Below are 18,454 nucleotides of genomic sequence, written 5' to 3' on the forward strand. Positions count from 1 at the left end.
AACCACCAGACAGTCAGAGTTTAACATTTATTTACATATCCAACTGAAAACTCATATTGATTACTAACATACATGCCTACATCAGAAGAACATACAATATGTACAAAACAACAAAAAATAAAATACAGTTTGGCGTTCTGGGGGCTTCTCATTCTTATAACTCCAATACTACATAACTATATGTACTCTACTCTACTCTACACTAACTCTAGTGAACTAGCCTTGGGCTGATCCCAGCAGGTCACGTACGACCATCTGGACTAAAACCACAACTAAGCAACTGGCTGATCCCAGTGAGCTACCCCGGGTTGATCCCAACGGGTCCAAAAGGAGTGATGAAGCTCCGGGCTGATCCCAAGGAGCTACCCGCGACTGAATCTAGCGGGTTAATGAACACAAAAAACAAGCTCCGGGCTGATCCCAAGGAGCTGCCCGGGGTGATCCCAGCGGGCGAGAAAACAGACTGAAGCTCCGGGCTGATCCCAGGGAGCTGAATGAGCAAATCCCCATGCATGCAAAACTGAATGGAAATGAAGCTCCGGGCTGATCCCAGGGAGCTTACCCGGGGCTGATCCCAGCGGGTAACCAACAAACCCGAATACAAATCCAATGAAGCTCGAGCTGATCTGTGAGCTTAACCATGTATATACAGAGAAACATAGACGTGGCCGAGATTCCTGCCCGAATAACGTGTCAACCTAATATCTACAATATACCGCCTGCCAACATAATTCATATACAGGTTCTAATACAATACATGTACATATAAACAAATAATGTATGTAATAAGTAAATAATCCCTTGGGGGCAAAATTCCCCCAGGAATGAACGCCAAATGAACGAAAGGAATGAGTGAAGCCCCCAAGAACCGGTAGTCATGAAAAAAGAAAAAAAAAAAAAAAAAATTTTTAACATGTAATAATAATAGGCTCATGTACACAGTAGAAAAAAAAAAAAAAAAAAGAAACAACATATTACAAATATGACATTTGTACTTGTGCTTTTTGAACAGCCTCTACATCTGTTCTAATATATCTGTTGTAGCAGTCTGAAGACCAACGACCTAATTCTTTAATAACATGATCTTCAACACCAGCTGCAGCCGCTGCTGTAGCTGCACCTATCCTAAAAGAATGACCTGAAAATTTGTTATCATCATATCCAATCCGAAGGAGTATCTCTTTCAGTTGCAGAACAAAAGTGTCTCTTGGCATGGGTTTAAGGTTAAATTCATTGTCTACAAATAATGGCGATTTGCCAGTGTTTGAACTAAACAGAGATTTGCGAGCATCTAAATATGATATCATGGTGTACACCGGTTTAAAGTGGTCATTTTCAAAAATAACAATTTCAACACCTTTTGAAAATGGATCTGTTTTGGAGGTTCTTAATTTCAAAACAAAAGCACTTCCTCCTGGTTTAATATGTACATCTGAGATTTGTAAAAATTGTTCTACATTCTGAGATTTGCATGTGATTTCACCACATCTCAAAAAACCAAAAAATGCACATGAATACATACATTTTAACATGAGATCTACAAAAGGAGAAAAAACTCCCTGGTCTAAAACATTCCATATTTGTGCTAAAATTCTTGTAGTAATAGGAAAACGCTTGTGATGGACATTTGACTGTAATCTTTTAACACCTCTTAACACATAATGCAACTGATCGCATCCTTTCAAGACATCGCCCAATCCAGACTTAATATAGTGAAACCTAATGCCAGCAAGATATAATTTAATGGTGTCATGTTTCAATTTCAGCACCGATTTACAATGTGTCACAAAATAAACAAGGTCTGATTCTTGTATGAGAGGTAACCCATGCTTGGAGAACTTAGCACCATTCATAATCATAAAGTTCTGAAAACACTGTAAGGCTGAAGAATATGTCTTGCGAGTTGACTGGTTCAGTGAAGCTTCCCAAAGTCCCTGCAACTCCTGATCTAGTCTGTCATCATCACCGAATGATGCACGCAAGGCACTGGAAAGGGGTTGGCTTGGGGAGCTAAGGTTCGGAATCTCTGCATCTGGAAACGAGAGAGAGAGTCAGCAATACAGTTTTTTGTACCTTCAATATGCTTAGCATGAATGATATAATGGTTGCTAGCCGCGTGAAAAGTCAAAGTTCTCATAAGTTTCATTATGCTTTTAATTTTCGAACGTCCCTTGCATATAATATCTACGGTTGCTCTGTTATCACAATGAAACAAAATGCGCTCCTTTTCCAATTATCGCCCCACAGAAGACATGCCATCACTATGGGGTAGAGTTCAAAGAAGGCCATTGATGTCTTCTCTTGCAAAATTTCTTTGGGAAAATATCCTTGAAACCAGTCATTCTGGTAAAATCCACCAAAGGAAGATGGGGTGGCATCCGTGAAAAGTTGAATATCTGCTGCATTCACAATGTCATCATTGATGAAAAAAGAAACGCCATTCCATGAACGAAGGAATTTAGCCCACATAGTGAGATCTGCTCGGCACATACTGTCTAACTGAATATGGTAATGTAATGGTTCTACAGTTGTGGATAGAGCGATAAGGTGTGAAATAAAAGATCGTCCTGGTAGGATTACTCTACATGCAAAGTTTAAGTGTCCAAGTAAACTAAGTAATTCCCTTTTTGTACAGGATTTGCGGTGCAGGAACGATTCCACTATTTCTGAGATGCGATCACTCTTGTCCTTAGGTAACCTTGCTATCATGTTGAAAGAATCCAAGTAGATACCCAAGTATTCCAATTCCGTATTTGGGCCTTCAGTCTTTTTAACCGACAGTGGAATCCCCAAGTCTTTGAAAAGGCTAAGCAGCTTTAGCTTAATTTCGGTAGCATTCGAGTCTGGAGGAACGACTACTAGGAAATCATCAAGTAGGTGTAGAATATTGGGCATTTGGTATTTGTGTGTAGCAATCCAGCACACTGCAAAGGACAAGCTATCAAAAATTTTGGGACTTGAACGACTTCCAAATACTAAACGTTTGTAAAAATAATATTGGTTTTCCCACTTAACACCATGAAAGGGCCACAATTGAAGGCAGATAGGCATTATTTTAAATGCATCTGTGATATCGGTTTTTATCAACATAGAATTCTTTCCACATTTTTTGATAAGCTGTATAGCATCGTCTATGGTCACATAGCTGAGAGAAAAGTCTTCTTTGTTGATCAAGTCATTCAAGCTAGGATTATCTAAGTCATTATGAGGCGCCGACATGTCCACGATGAGTCTCTTTTTCTTAGAATATTTACTAATTGCTATACCAATTGGATTTATACGGTAATGAGGAAAAGGAATATCTGTAAAGGGACCCAATAGGTAACCCTTGTCAACTTCCTGTTGTAGTAGTTCCGTTACACTGTTGGAATACTGAATCGCCGACTTGAGATTTTTACATTCAAAGTTATTGTTTGGAATATTTTTGAACCCCGTGTAAAAGCCACATCGTAATCCATTAATCAAATACTGTGTGAAATCCCTATCTGGGTGGTCTATCAGCAGATCTTGTAGTATATCTATCTGCACTGGTGTCGTTATTTCGAAGTCGAAATTTCCCTCTGTGGCTTCTGGTGAGTGGAGGCCCCAAAGAACTGGGGCCAACTGGAGTTTTTTGTGCTTGGACAGTTAAGTTTGGAATGGTCTTCTTTGCATTCCAAGCAAATATGAGCATTCCTGCATCTGGCTAGTTGACAACCCCGTTGTCCATTGAAATTGTTGCAGATTTCTCTACCTGCGTGGAAGTTTCTCTTGCGCCCGTACGAATCGTTGCTGTCAGTGGGTCTTCTGTTGGCATTCAATGGACAGAATCCAGTCAGATGTAGGGTGCTGTTGCAAGCAGCACATGACTGGGGCTTTGAGTTGGCAAATATGTTGCAAAACAATGTATTGTTACGAATTGACCAATCCACTAAAATGTTGTTGAATTTCAGCTGAGCCGCGGCCATAAGGCTAAAATGGCGGTGATATTCGTAAAAACCTTTCCCAGGATAACGGGTGGCCATGTCCACTAAGTCTCTCTCATACAAATCTAATTCCGATCTTCGGTGAGGGTAGGCCTCACACATAACGTTCTTATAAATGCCGAAAGCTTGAATGAATTCCCCAATGGTCAGGAAACGTTGCAGTCTCTGGTCAGACTTGCCCTCTGGTGACTCAATGGGAGTGAAGTAGGGAATAAGAAGAGTGGCTAGGTTCACGTCCTTACCTGACACTATCTGCTGTCTCAGTTGTGGCGATATAGTCTCTACCAATGGTAATGATTCAGAAGCGTAGCCATAGGTCGTCCTCACATTGTTGAGCTGACCAGGTGATCCAGCAGCAGCCGAGACTTGACGCGATTGGAAAGCAGAGAAAGCGGAAGCCAGATCATAACCACGGCTTTCATTCGTCGGAGAAATGGGCAAAGAGTCTGTGGATACGTGTACTGTAGACAGACCCGCCGAAGTTGGAGGTTCGTTGTTACCGGTGGTCACCCGTGTTGCATTTCTTGCCGTTTCTGTCCGGAGAAGCGGTCTCCCTGCAACGGCATTGTCCGACTGAATATTAGCCTGAGCGGTAAGAGAATTCACTCTAGTGTTTAACGACACCACACTTTGTTGCAGCGATTGAACCGTTGATGTCAACTTTGACACCAAGTCTACCAACACTCTCTGTTCGCCATTGTTGTTTACTCGTTGCGTTGCATTGTGGGATGTGTCATTGTGGGACTGCGTAGGTCTATTTATAGGATTCTCATTCTCTTCAATCAAACGTATCAACACGGATCGGCGAGCATTGGTGGGAAAGTTAATACCGCGGGAATTCAGAGTTTCTCTCAAACGTGCCGAAGTCCAATTAGCAGGTAGTTCAGGATTGTACGGTACCGATCGATTAGATCGCTTAGGTCCCATGGCGGGAAAATAATGCACCAGTCACACAAACAAATACAACTCCCAGAATCTTCTATATATGTGGAAAACACTACATGAAAACGTCTCCAAGATGAATAGTAAGTTCCAATATGATCATTGAAAGGAATCACGATATAGATAAATGTTGAAAAGGCAAAAATAATAGCTGCTGTTACTTTCAGTCTCCTACAAGGCTATACAATGAACTAATCAGCATCCCCCTCTAGGCATCAATGCTCCCGGCTACTCTAATCTGATTGGTCATCTAATTACACTGACCAATACCAAATCTAATTTTAGAATCGATATGATAAATAAAAACAAAGCAACATCAAATATCCTAATTAAACATAGTTAGCTAAGTACAGGAAAAGGAAACCAACGTTGTGTATAAATAATAATTTAATAAATCAAATTTCAATATATTTCTGATCAAAGCTGTGAAAAATTATTCTAAATTTTCTTGTAGCTGAACCCTGCTCTTGTATGCATTAGGGGATTTTTTTTAAAAAATTGGAATATAAAAAATTGCATTTTTATATAAAATAAGGAAAGTTTCTTTTGGAAGAGTCTTTATCTTAGAGATAACGTATGGTGGTGACTTCGTCAACAGTGCATACCAGCATAACCATAAATCTGTTCTATCATTTCCAGTTGTCTTGATGTTGACTGTCTTTGTACTTTTATTGTTGATGTGTATGGGATGTTGAAGGTAAGGGTCATCATTTCTTTTCTGTGAGATGGGATAATTGTGTCTCTTTCTTTGAGTGATTATAAAGCTAGAAATCAGTCACTTTGTCCTCGTAATCCTCTGGTAATCTCTGTGCAATGTGTGTTCATTGTGTGATTGAAAGGTTGGTGCGTCTGAAAAAAAACCCATGTAAATCCATGGTTTGATGTAGTCGTTATTATACTATCATTTTGAAACAGATTTTATTGATTGTTACTAAAAGTTACAGACACAAACATTGCTCGAGTATGAATTGGTGTTTTTTTTATAAAGAGCATCTGGCTTAGTATTGCATTAGAATAAAGCACTACTTTAATGTGGTTATTAATGTCAACCATCGTAGAATTAAAATGAATTTACTAATTGTTATCAGTAGATACAGCCTTGAATACAATTTTTTTTATTAATACAAGTTACTAGTAAGTGGTTTAAACATTAATTTAACAGTTGATATATCCCCCCAGCGACACTTAACCCTCCAAGCCCTGAAGTGACTTCGTCAACTAGTGGCCACCAATTTGGCAGACACTCGAGAATTCTACCAGGATATGCTAGTTCCGAACCATTACCTTGCAGAAAACAAAACCAAAAACACCAGCGTGATTTACCCATTTATTGAAATCATTGAATTAACAAATACAAGGAAACATTGGAGATAACTGGCCACATTGCTTACTAATTTTCACAGGTGTGGGGGAATCACCAAAATACCAACACACAAGGTGCATAACAGGCAAAACGGAGGCCTTGTGTTGAGCATAAGTGCCATTGAAATCCCAATGTTTTGCAACATGTGGACAGAGGATAGCTAAGGACATATCTGTTAACTGTTTCCAAGAGATTGCTCCTTAGTTGATAGTACTTGCTGACACTGAGTACTCCCATTGGCTGACGGTCACGCCTCCTCCCTCGTCCTCTAGGCGGTGTAACAAGACCTTTCTTCTCTATTGCGGAGGTTGGGAACTCGAGTACGCACGGGTGGCATCTTGTTGTATAAGAAAACTGTCGATGGCCACGTTGAAATATAAGGAACGGTGGGAATGACTGTAGCTAGTGATGCTGTCACTTTGGAGTAAAACAGAAACAGAAGTCTCGTGATGCCTTAGGGCTGTTCCATTAAAACATATGAGGTACCCGGGGAAGGCACTTTAAAATTTGGGTAACCACCCATAGAAGCATAAAAATGTAATGAGGGACCACTCACAGAAGCAATTTCAGATAGTGCGGCACCACCCATAGAAGTGAAATAAATGTGAAATACACTTTTTCTTTAAATTTAATATGTATGAATGACTATTTATAACCCCTGAATAGAGGTCTATTTTCAGATGTTCCCAAGCATGATAGTAAAGAGAAGAGTATCTTGGGTCTCATCACCATTCAAATAACTTGCCATCAATGAAGCTTGATCATAGCACCATCAATTTATTCTATCAAGACTGTCTTTCTTAAACACGATGAACTAAATCAATTTTATAAGTCTACCTGTTCATAAAAAGCCTAGTATTGTAAATGTTCAAAAACAACTATTAAAAGTTTTAAAATTGACTAGTATTTTGAGTATTAAAAAACAAGAAAATGTGTCTCTGCGACACTGATGTCTTAGATATTTGTTACACTACGGCTCATTGCATTGTTCACAAGGATGTTATGAAATGACAACTGGATCCTGTGATCTTAACCTTTGTAAAAAAAATAATAGGGTTCTATGTCATTCTAAAAACTATGTACCAAGTTTGATAAACAGTCATCACTGAATGAAGTTGATTTTAGAGAGTGTCCAAATGCTATAGAATAACAACAACTTCTTTGGGAAAACGATAATAAAAAGCTGAAGGACTTGATCCATTTCTGACAGTTGAAGACTTTTATATCCCTCTCCAAATTTGTGTATTTAAGGTGGTACCCAACACCCAAAGGAAATAACTCTGTAAAAATTAGCTAAATTAAGCTTTTAATTCGATTTGATATCAAATTTAGAGCATCTCAGTGATCAAAAGTTTGCTTGATGAAATTTCTATATATCTATTGAAATTATTCAAATGAAAATGTGTGGTTGAAATTTCTTGAAATTAATATAAATTTTCCTTCATTGGTCAAAGTAGATACAGTAAGTATAAAACAAAATTTAGGCCAAAGTTTTTATTTTTTTTGGTTTACGATTTTTTGCCACCAAAATATGCGTTGGGTGGTCGGAAAAAAAAAAAAAAAAAAAAATTGGAACCTTAACCAAATAGTATTTAAATTGACTGAATAAAAATTAAAAAACACATTTTTTTTGTCAACTTTAATTTCCAAGATCACTTTTTATTCAATTTCAAAGCATTTCGAACTTTAGGCTGAATGCCTCTTGATATGCAGTTTCCACAAATAGGTCTGACAATGCTATAGTTTTTTCTCATGTCTTGCACAGTCTGCGATGTGCTGTCCACTTCAGTATCCCCACAGAAGAAACAAACTGGCTGAAACTTGGTCGTGATGCCTGCAAGCAAAGACTCATAAAAGTTATAAAATACTAATAAAAGTGATTGTGTAAAATAATGCAGCAATAATTTAAAGAACTATAAATTTATTCAAAGGTTAAAATATAATTTCTGGACCTAATCTTAATTGCTTTAATTTATCATCATATACCTGCATAATAGGTAGTTTCCATCTCAGCTGTACATTCCAGACCTTCCTTGACTACAATGGTTTCATGATATCTATGACCAGAAGGGAACAGCGTAGACCCACAAGTATAGAAAAGGCTATCTTGAACCTCCTCGATGTCTGTAATCTGTTGCCTGCCTAGGCGTTCTTTGCAATAAACTACTCTACGTTTGCCACAGAGACAGCACATAATGAAGCTGCGAACTTTGGCTGGAATAAAAAAGAAATCTATAAAATACAACCTTGTCTTCCTCTCATTTTGAAGCAGAAGTAGAATTTAACATCCAAGAAGTTCCTTGAAAATAATAGCCTTAGCACAGTATAACATACCTGCTACCAAAACTCCTTTGTGTTTCTTGTCATTTTCTGTAGCAGTACCTTTAGCACTTAAACCAGGACAATCCCTGTCTGTTGTCTCAGTGCCCAAGAGAGCCTCAAGAGATTGGAAAGTGTCGTCAGGACCTTTAGTGGGATCAGGCAACCAATGAAGGGGCTTATCTGCAGGTAGCCTCTTTGGATTGAGGGTGCAATACCAGCAATCAGCAGCTGTACATTTTTTTATCTATTATAAAGTGATAAAATAAAATGATATTTATGCTTTCCTCCTTCATATACAAAACAAACACCGACTGAAATTGCCAAAAATTTTACTCAATACTGAGGTAAAATTTTTATAAAAAGAATACAAATATGTGTAACAAAATACATGTAAATACAATACAAACATGTAAAACAAAATACATGTAAATTACGATACCAACATGTATACAAAATACATGTAAAGTACAAATTGAGAAAAAGTATTATGACTAGAAAAATTCTAACTACGACAAATACAAATGTAAAGTTATGGTAAAATTCCACCAACTTGGCCTTGTAAGGGGTCACCAGTCCCAAGTATGTGACTAGAAAAATTCTAACAGAAATAAGGGAGTTGAAGGGGTAGGTGGGCGGGAAATTGAAGACAAAGCTGAGAGTAAGACGATGACTGTCGTAGGACGCTAAGTGTGAAGTAGACTGCCGCTGATTACGAAGGCCTCGACCAATCAGCGGCCAGGAAACCTCACTAATCGGGAGGTTACATAAGGGGATTAAATCTGGAAGTGCCCACAGGATCTAAGTTAATTGGGGTGACCAAGGGGAAACAAAAGATCATTAAAAATGTCATCCACATAACAGTTACAAAATCATAAAACCAAATTCAGTCGTCCCACATAAAAACAGTTATGTGCATAACTTACATTTATGCTTTCCTCCTTCATATACAAAACAAACACCGACTGAAATTGCCAAAAATTATACTCAATACTGAGGTAAAATTTTTATAAAAAGAATACAAATATGTATAACAAAATACATGTAAATACAATACAAACATGTAAAACAAAATACATGTAAATTACGATACCAACATGTATACAAAATACATGTAAAGTACAAATTGAGAAAAAGTATTATGACTAGAAAAATTCTAACTACGACAAATACAAATATAAAGTTATGGTAAAATTCCACCAACTTGGCCTTGTAAGGGGTCACCAGTCCCACAAGGAAAGATGAGTCTTCCCTAGGAAAGATGAGTCTTTCCTACCCCACAAAAGGCCAAGCATTGGCGAGAGGCACAAACGTTATGACCCTGATATACCATCACTTTGGAGAGGACTAGAAATATCCTAATAGAACACCCAAAATTAGTTGAAACTAATACAGCAGATGCAATCATGTAACTATAACGTAAAGGTAAAAATGCCGAAAGACACCGGCCCAAGCAGGAGTCTTCATACCTCATGTCAACTTATAAATGAATAGATGCCGGCCCAAGCAGGGATCTATGAATACAAGTACCAAGGTAGACAAAGCTAGTAAGACACCGGCCCAAGCAGGAGTCTTCATACAAAAATGTGCAATGACTAGATACCGGCCCAAGCAGGGATCTATAAATACCGGTACAAACAGAATAAAATGCAGAAAGACACCGGCCCAAGCAGGAGTCTTCATACGTCATATCAGCTGTAGAAATGTGCAAAGCATAGATACCGGCCCAAGCAGGGATCTATGAGTACAAGGCACGTGCAAGCATTGAAAAAGAACTCACTACAATTGGAATCAAAAAACAAAAATACTGAACTTGCTTGAACTCTAGCCCCAAAATTTCTGTCCGCATCATGCTGACATTAAGCAGGTATAAGGGATCCTGATAGGGATACATGCATTCAAGAACATAAGCTATGCAAAACTAATTGACACACTGTCCTTGGAGTGTGGCAGGCAAGGACCAATTGGATTAAACGCGATACTGACGGAAGCATGAAGCGAAAGATACCGGCCCAAGCAGGTATCTTTGCCTAAAGTAGGAAAGAATGTCTGCAGGATTTAATAACGGTAGGCTATTGAAAGCGGTACTCGTTAAGGTCTAAGGCCGTATGTACTTTCTAAATGCGTTGGATTTCCAACGACCCATGTCCCTAATCTTGGCATCCGACCAACCTTTTTCTGCAGCTGCTGTTGCAGCTCCTATTCGAAAACTATGACCTTTATATTTGGAACTATCCAACTGGCAATGAGCCAGGCAATTATGCAAAATCTTATCAAAGTAAGATCTAGTCAGGGGTTGTCCGCTTGTTAAACAGAACAACGGGCCAGGGGGTTTTGGCCTGCGTTGTAAATAAAGTACTAGACTATTGATCGCAGATTCACTAGTTCCCGTATTAGAGTCTGAGAAAGGTATCATCTTTGCCCCTTCTTTGATACTATGTTTGAATTTACGGAAGCTGACCGTGACTTCCTTAACTACACCTTGTACTACTGACAAGGAAACATCGCTCAACTGCACAATGTGATCTTGTGGAATATGCTTGACTGAAACTAACTCGCCAATTCTGACAAATGTTGAGAATGCGAACAGAAACAATGCCTTGAATAAGCATTGCTCATAAGATGAGATTGACAAAGTAGGCAATGCTATAAGCATTTTGTTCAGAATAGGAACAGTAATAGGTAAACGTGTGTCGATTGTTTGTGACAGTCTGTAAGTACCAGTGACAAGCTTATCAACCAAGAAGGATCGGGTATTGTCAGGCAAAGATAACATTTTATGTACATAACCCAATGCTGACAGGTAAGTTGAAATTGGGCTTGGTGCAAATTGCTTTTTATAAAGGTAAGCAATAAATAACGAGACAGTTGACGCCGATAGGGGCAGATTACAGGTTTGACCTAAAACCTCTTGTGAAAAGGAATTAAAAATGTTCCAAGCTTGTTTGTAAGTGCTTGATGTAGATGGAGCCAGAGCAGCCTGTGTTAGTATTTTAACGACTCCCAAAAGTTCTGTGGTTGAAGGTACTGTGGTATTTGGCAGGGTTTCTTTTGAGCAAGAGGTGCCAGATTCAAAAAGTGACCGACCTGCAAACGAGAAAGGAGATCAGCTAAAACATTCCTTTTGCCAGGAATGTGTTTCGCCTTAAAAAGAATGTTCAGTTTCAGGCATTGCAAAACCATAAAGCGAACCATTTTCATTACTTCGTTATCTTTGGAGGTTTGTTTGTTTATGACTGATACCAAAGATTCGTTGTCGGTGAAAAACAAAATTGAATGGTTCTGCCACAAATGACCCCACATAGAAATTGACAAAATAATGGGATAAAATTCAAGGGTCATGATATTTAATTTCTGCCATTCTTTTGGAAAAACCCCATTAAACCATCTGTTTTTATAAATTCCTGCGTATCCTAAAGATTGTGCTGCATCTGTGTGCAGCTCTAAAGTATGGCTTGACAGGAACATTTCGTTCAAAAATATCGACTTGCCGTTAAACTGATTTAGAAATTCTTTCCACATCTTCATATCTTCCTTAGCCTCATGAGTTATAAAGATGTGCGTTTGGGAGCTAGCAACATGCATAGTTAAATTGATTAATCTGCGCAAAAATGCTCTACCTGGCTGAACCACTGAACAAGCGAAATTTAGAAATCCTATCAAAGACTGCATGTCCTTGAGGGTGCACCTGTCTAACTGAATGAATTTAGTCAGTAACACTCGACATTTGTTCAATTTATCTTCAGGTAAACGCGATTCATGCTTTGGCACATCTAATGTAATCCCAACAAAGTCCATGACTTGCGCTGGTAGTTCAGTTTTCTCATTTGACAGAGGAACCCCCAACTTTTCACATAAATGAATGAAAGCCTTGAGCTTGGATACCGCACGGTCCCTGGAATTTTCCAAAATCAAAAAATCATCTAATATATGTACCATAGCCGAAATCCCTAACTTATTCAAAGCTATCCATTCAAGGGCTGTGCTAAATTCCTCAAAAATTTTACAGCTAGTGCGACATTCAAAGGGGAGACATTTATCATAGTAAAAATTTCCGTCCCATTTAAAACCAAGCAAACCAAAATCCCGAGGGTTAACAGGCACTATCCTAAATGCAGATCTAATATCCGTTTTACACATATATGTACTTTCCCCTAATGTTTTGATTCGTTGAATTGCTTGCTCAATACCTGCATATTGAACTGCTGCAGATTCATCCGATATCCCTGCATTAACAGAATTTAGATTTTTATCTGGATATGACAAATGATGTATTAAACGCCAGGTTCCCGGTGCTTTTTTAGGTACCAGCCCCAAAGGAGAAACGCGAAAAATATCTAACGGTTTAATTTTAAAAGGCCCCTCTACCCTTTTGAAATCTAATTCTTTTTTAATTTTTTCTTCAACTACGGCTGGGTGGTCTAAAGCTGATTTTAAGTTTGCACAAGAAAATGATTCCCTGTGTCCTTGAAATTCTAAAGGAAAACCATATGTAAAGCCTTGAATGAGGTAGGATTTCTTACCATCGTCATAACCCTCAAGATAACGCGCCAGTGTTTTGGTACAAATAGGTGTAACTATCTTATTTTGTATAGTTTTTATTGGTGTGCTCCCTTTCGTAGGACATTGACTGGGATTTTTTATTTCCCCATGAATCACCTTTTTTTTCAAACCCCCCTTTTGATTGGCTTCCGGGTTTGGTGCATTGTGAATTTGGGTGGTTGCCTTTGCAAGTGTAGCATGCATGGAGGTAACCACACGTTCCATCGCATGCCCGCCCCCCGTTAAATCTGAAGCATGTTTTACGGGAGGCTTGTTTTGGAAAGGGCTTAGTGATGGTAGATGAATTTTGTTTGTGCTTATTCAGTGCCCTGGTGTGTAGCACCTGATCGACCGTGCCCCATGAGAATGTGTCGTCATTTTGCCTTGCTTGACGGAAATTGGTATCGTAGAAATACCAATCCCCCCCATCCCTATGGACCTGTCATATCAGATCCATATAAATAGCCAAATCCTCTGCCAATGTCGGGTGTGGGTTGGCTTTTCTTAAGACCGAAGCAAAAATACAAAAAGCATCTGTCCAGGTTTCAATGGACACAAATTTCCGTTTCTTACTAGAGGTTAACCCTACTTGTTGGTTTTTTACAGCTAAGTGCAAATTGAGTTCTGCTGGTTGGTGATTAACCAAAATGTCGGACATGTCTATGAATTCTCTACTGAGAATTTTCTCCTGTAATTTGGAGTTAATCTTTGTATACAACGGCCTGCCCAATGGTTTGTATTCTTGCCTCAAGTTGTCGAAAGTAGATGCAATATTTTGTGCAGGAATATGAATAATAGGGGTGTCACTGCCTTGATTCCTACTTTTGCTAGAAGTTGATTCCCCCGCTGCACCACTCTGGACTGTAGTTGTGGGTGATACTATTCCCGCTGCCCTTAAGTTATCCAGAACCTGTGCTGTGACAGCATCTGTTATGGACCTAACTGTCTCTGAATTATCAGGCGCTGTCAACACTGGGTCAACTCGTCGCCTTTTAGGAGGTCGCTTTGCTGACATCTAACAAAGAAACAAAGTCAAATACATGACTCAAAAATTGGGATTTATATACAATGCAGCATAGAAAAGGACAAGCTAATAATCGATACCAGCGTAAAGGGGTAAACATAGCCTGGCCAAATACACAGCCAGCTAAAGCAGTTGACATAGCCATGTCAAATACATGACTGGCACCAAAATAAATATAGCATAGCCAAATACATGACCAGCGAGAGCAGTTAACATAGCCAAGCCAAATACATGACTGGCACAAGGAAGAAATATAGCATAGCCAAATACCTGACCAGCGAAAGCCGTTAACATAGCCAAGCCAAATACACGGCTGGCATAAGGAAGAAAATAGCATAGCCAAATACATGACCAGCGAAAGCACTCAACATAGCCAAGCCAAATACATGACTGGCACAAGCATATGTATAACATAACCAGATATATGGCTTGGTGTTTGCACCAAAAATAAACAGTGTCAATTACATGATAACGGGTCTCGAACAAGGGCTCAAAGATAATCACTTAATTAGAGAGTCACAGGTGCTACTTCAGTACTTTTATAGCGCCTTCATGGCCTATACCCCATTACCTGCCAACATATGACAGGCGTAGTTGATAGATAAAAACACAGTCAAAACACCTATTTGGCATTACCTTGGTTGTATTAGGCAAGTTCCATACAAATGCCAAAATTGGACTGGTGCCAGGAAAAAAGTGGGATTCCTCTAATGACTTGGTATCAACCCTGTAAAGCAACTTTACATATGAATATAAAAAGATGAGGTGACCTATATACAGGATGTAAATGTTACCAGAAATCATAATGTAGGTAAAACGCATACAGACTATGCCGAGATAGGATGTTTCGTCATATACGTTACTACCTAGTAACAAATAACAGATACTAAATTAACAACTCGATGGCGTGCAAGATTGCCAAACGCAGACTGCGGTACAGTTTCTTGTTGCCGATTGTCGATAAGTGTACTCGATCCTCACATAGGATGTTAAGCGGACTATTCATCAAACGTAGGTGACGCCAGAACAACAAGTGTTCATGGCTAGATGCCTGCAGTAACGTTGGTAGCATCTGATTGACCAGCTGTCTCTTTTCTTCGTAATTTTGTGGTGATATAGCTCTTGGTCTAGTTCTCACAAATAGCTCGCACACGATCCCGACTCTAACACTTGAGCAGGCCTGGAGACTCTCCATTAGCTCAACGATGTCACAAGCTATAGATTCTGGTCTCTTAAGCGGCTCGCATAAGTCATTACCACCGATTTGTAAAATCAGTATTGCGGGTTGGAACGACGCGATCTTTCTCCTGAGGCCCTGATTTGCCCTCAATGAATCTGTTCGTCCTCCGCTGACACCGAAACACTGAATCACACACTGCCTTAAATTGAAGTTTATCGGTAAATACCTTCCGATAGCATTGTCCAAACGTGAAATGAAGCTGTGGCCGACAATTAACACGCGAATGCGATCACTCATGCTGGGCGGATGTTTACCTTCACTTCGCGCATGCGCAATGTATGTGGTCATGAGAAGAAAACAAAGTCAGCCTAAAGGTCCTCATATTTTCCTTATTTCACAGTGAGCAACTAGTTGAGAGAACCCTAAGCAGCAAATGTCCCCAAATGGGTAACGCTCACAAATGCACCTGTATAGCGTCTCTTAATGCACCGTTAATCTACGTATCAAAATCGCTGATGGTAGTGATACTGATAGGTCTGCACCGATCACGGAACGTGAGACAGAAACCAGCGAAATGCAGTTAGAACGGCCAAAATATTACCTTCATGCGCTAATCTGGGTCCTCGTGTAATCCATCAATCAATTAAAGCAAAGAGAAAACGGTGAAAATAATCCAAATTGAAGACAAAGCTGAGAGTAAGACGATGACTGTCGTAGGACGCTAAGTGTGAAGTAGACTGCCGCTGATTACGAAGGCCTCGACCAATCAGTGGCCAGGAAACCTCACTAATCGGGAGGTTACATAAGGGGATTAAATCTGGAAGTGCCCACAGGATCTAAGTTAATTGGGGTGACCAAGGGGAAACAAAAGATCATTAAAAATGTCATCCACATAACAGTTACAAAATCATAAAACCAAATTCAGTCGTCCCACATAAAAACAGTTATGTGCATAACTTACATATACTTGAAGATTTGACAAAGGCAGATACTGATATATGTATTTTTTGATATGTTGAATAAATCAACCTTTTTGAGTACTCCCATTTATTGTAAGTTGTTTGCTTGGATAAAGGGCTATCTTGCACTTTAATCATTTCATTGAAAACATTTGGGAAAATGTTTTTATATCCTTTTAAAAATCATTAAGCTTACATTATCAATATTTGAAGCAATGTCACAAGAGGCCATAAAGTGGGTAAGATTCTTAAAGGAAGGTTGACATTTGGTTCCATGCAAACCTATCTCTTCATGGTGATATGTTCATGTTAACAATATGTGACGGGCGTATCATGTGCCGTGGCGGTGCACTTTATTTGCTCTTGGCAAATCCTCTTAATCTCCAAAAGGACAGCTGATGATTTTTACACAAATCCTGTAACAAGCTGTTAGCTTCAAGAACTCTTAATCTGTAAATTTTGAGTGAAATAGTCCTAGTCCTTTGTCTAGGAAAATAACTAAGAATGGTAGCAGTCTTTAATGAAAATCTGTTATCGCCACTCAATTCATCGCCATTTTCGTTATAACACCACATTTTTCTAAGAACGTTTTTCCTATTACTTCAAATTCTCATTGAAACGCCAAATTCACTATCGCCATTTGCCACGGTATTTTTAGTACAAAAGTCTATATCAAAGTGTTAATTATCTCGATAAACCGCCATGAGTGCACATGATCAGTGATGCGGGAAATTGGTCATTATCGATCTCTGGCGTACACCTGGGCAGAAGGAACCCAGTATTAAATAAACAAGACAATTACTTGATATGAACTGCAGTCTTGTTGTTTTTATCTCATAGAAAAATATTTCAGTTTAGCTATATGGCTTCGCCACAAAAGAGGTTTCCATTGAATTTCTAAGAAAACAAGCAAATTATTACATACCACGGAAACCATCCGAAATGTACACAACAGGAAATCTCCAATTATTCTACTGTTTTATGGGAAAAGTCCATTTATATAAATAACACATATGAAAAGTTACTATATTTATTCAAACTTTGCTTTTTGGGTACTACTCAGCGAATTACAGAATAACAAGATACATCAAAAACACACACATGATTTTTAACATCCAAGATAAATATCAATTATAACATACATCTCAAATTAAAACAAGATCAGTCAAGTTTAAAGCTTAAGCTAAATGCTTGCTAAGAGCATAGCCGATGGCCATGCATGTAATGGTGAGAGCCCGATGGCCTTGAGTATAAGTGGCCAATGGTCCTGTAATATGTAAATATACTTTCCTACCGCTATCCCAATAGGACTTATATGGTATACCTTGTACAGGGGTTTGTCAAACGGCCCACTTAAAAAACCCTTTGAAAGTTTCTGTTCAATTAGGGAATCCACTACTTCTGGTTTTTCTCGCGCAGAAAGATTATTTTACTTTCAAAGGAGGTTTGGGGTAAAGTATCAAATCCATTTTTTAATCCTTCAATTAAATTTCGAACAAAACATTGGTCGGGATGATTTGATAGTTCCTCTTGAAGATTTCCAATATTAATTGGTGTGTTAACCTTTAAATCTGAAACAGTACTTTCTGCATGAGATTTGTGATCTAATAGTCACGCCTTTTCACTGGTAATACTTTGCTTTGATTTCAGTTTGTTGCACATGGGTGCTGCGTGGTTGTTGAATTTGCATTCTGAACATATGTGGACTAAGTTGCAAGCTTTCCTCTAACACCCTGTTAAAATTGTTGCAAATTTCTTTGCCCTTATGCTTAGTCCTAGGCCTACCCTGAACGTCAAACAGACTAGATGTTTGCGGATTTTTGTGTGATGCGCTTGACGGGGATTGCAAGGTGTTGTGTTTAATTCTGAGACGAATGTGTGACACTATTGCACATTTCACAACGATTAATAGTCTGTCCGGCAAATATGGTTATAGATAGTTTTGTGTCTCTAATAGCCCAATCAATTCGGATGTTTCTCTATTGTAGAAGTGTACTGCATGGGCTTTGTGGTAATCATAAAAAGCCGACCCCTTAGTGGTGGATGCCATTTCAATGATATCCCTTAAGTATGCATCTAACTCAGACCTTCTCTCTGGACAGACTTCGCATAGGATGTTCCAATACTTAGTGAATGCCACAATAAACTCGCTTAAAGTCA

General features: G+C 38.8%; 2 protein-coding genes across 4 annotated transcripts; both read right to left on the minus strand.

The window, feature by feature from the left end:
* Positions 1-13: 13 nt before the first annotated feature.
* LOC130053963 (uncharacterized) lies at positions 14-2,051 on the minus strand (the record flags this gene model as incomplete). Its single annotated transcript, XM_056161790.1, has 1 exon — positions 14-2,051. A coding segment is annotated over one exon (1,077 nt), but the record flags the coding sequence as incomplete, so codon positions are not given.
* Positions 14-13,356, minus strand: LOC125667940 (uncharacterized). Of its 3 annotated transcripts, none has more exons than XR_008802190.1 (3): positions 8,605-13,356; positions 8,257-8,484; positions 14-8,104 (listed from the first exon to the last, which is right to left on the minus strand). XR_008802190.1 is itself a non-coding variant. In XM_056161784.1 (3 exons), the coding sequence occupies exon 3, from the start codon at positions 4,890-4,892 to the stop codon at positions 3,537-3,539; it is 1,356 nt and encodes a 451-aa protein (XP_056017759.1). In that variant the 5' UTR covers positions 4,893-8,104; positions 8,257-8,484; positions 8,605-13,204; the 3' UTR covers positions 14-3,536. The 3 variants fall into 3 exon arrangements, 1 of the variants encoding a protein (XP_056017759.1); XM_056161784.1 differs by having other exon boundaries at positions 8,605-13,204; XR_008802191.1 differs by lacking the exons at positions 14-8,104; positions 8,257-8,484 and having other exon boundaries at positions 8,905-8,931; positions 9,584-13,356.
* Between the last annotated feature and the right edge of the window lie 5,098 nt (positions 13,357-18,454).

The sequence above is a fragment of the Ostrea edulis genome, chromosome 4 (genome assembly GCF_947568905.1).
Source record: "Ostrea edulis chromosome 4, xbOstEdul1.1, whole genome shotgun sequence".
Taxonomy (NCBI): Eukaryota; Metazoa; Mollusca; class Bivalvia; order Ostreida; family Ostreidae; genus Ostrea; species Ostrea edulis.

Bases quoted from the DNA above. Each gene is read 5' to 3' on its own strand.
- LOC125667940 (XM_056161784.1), bottom strand. From the start codon at position 4,892: ATGGGACCTAAGCGATCTAATCGATCGGTACCGTACAATCCTGAACTA.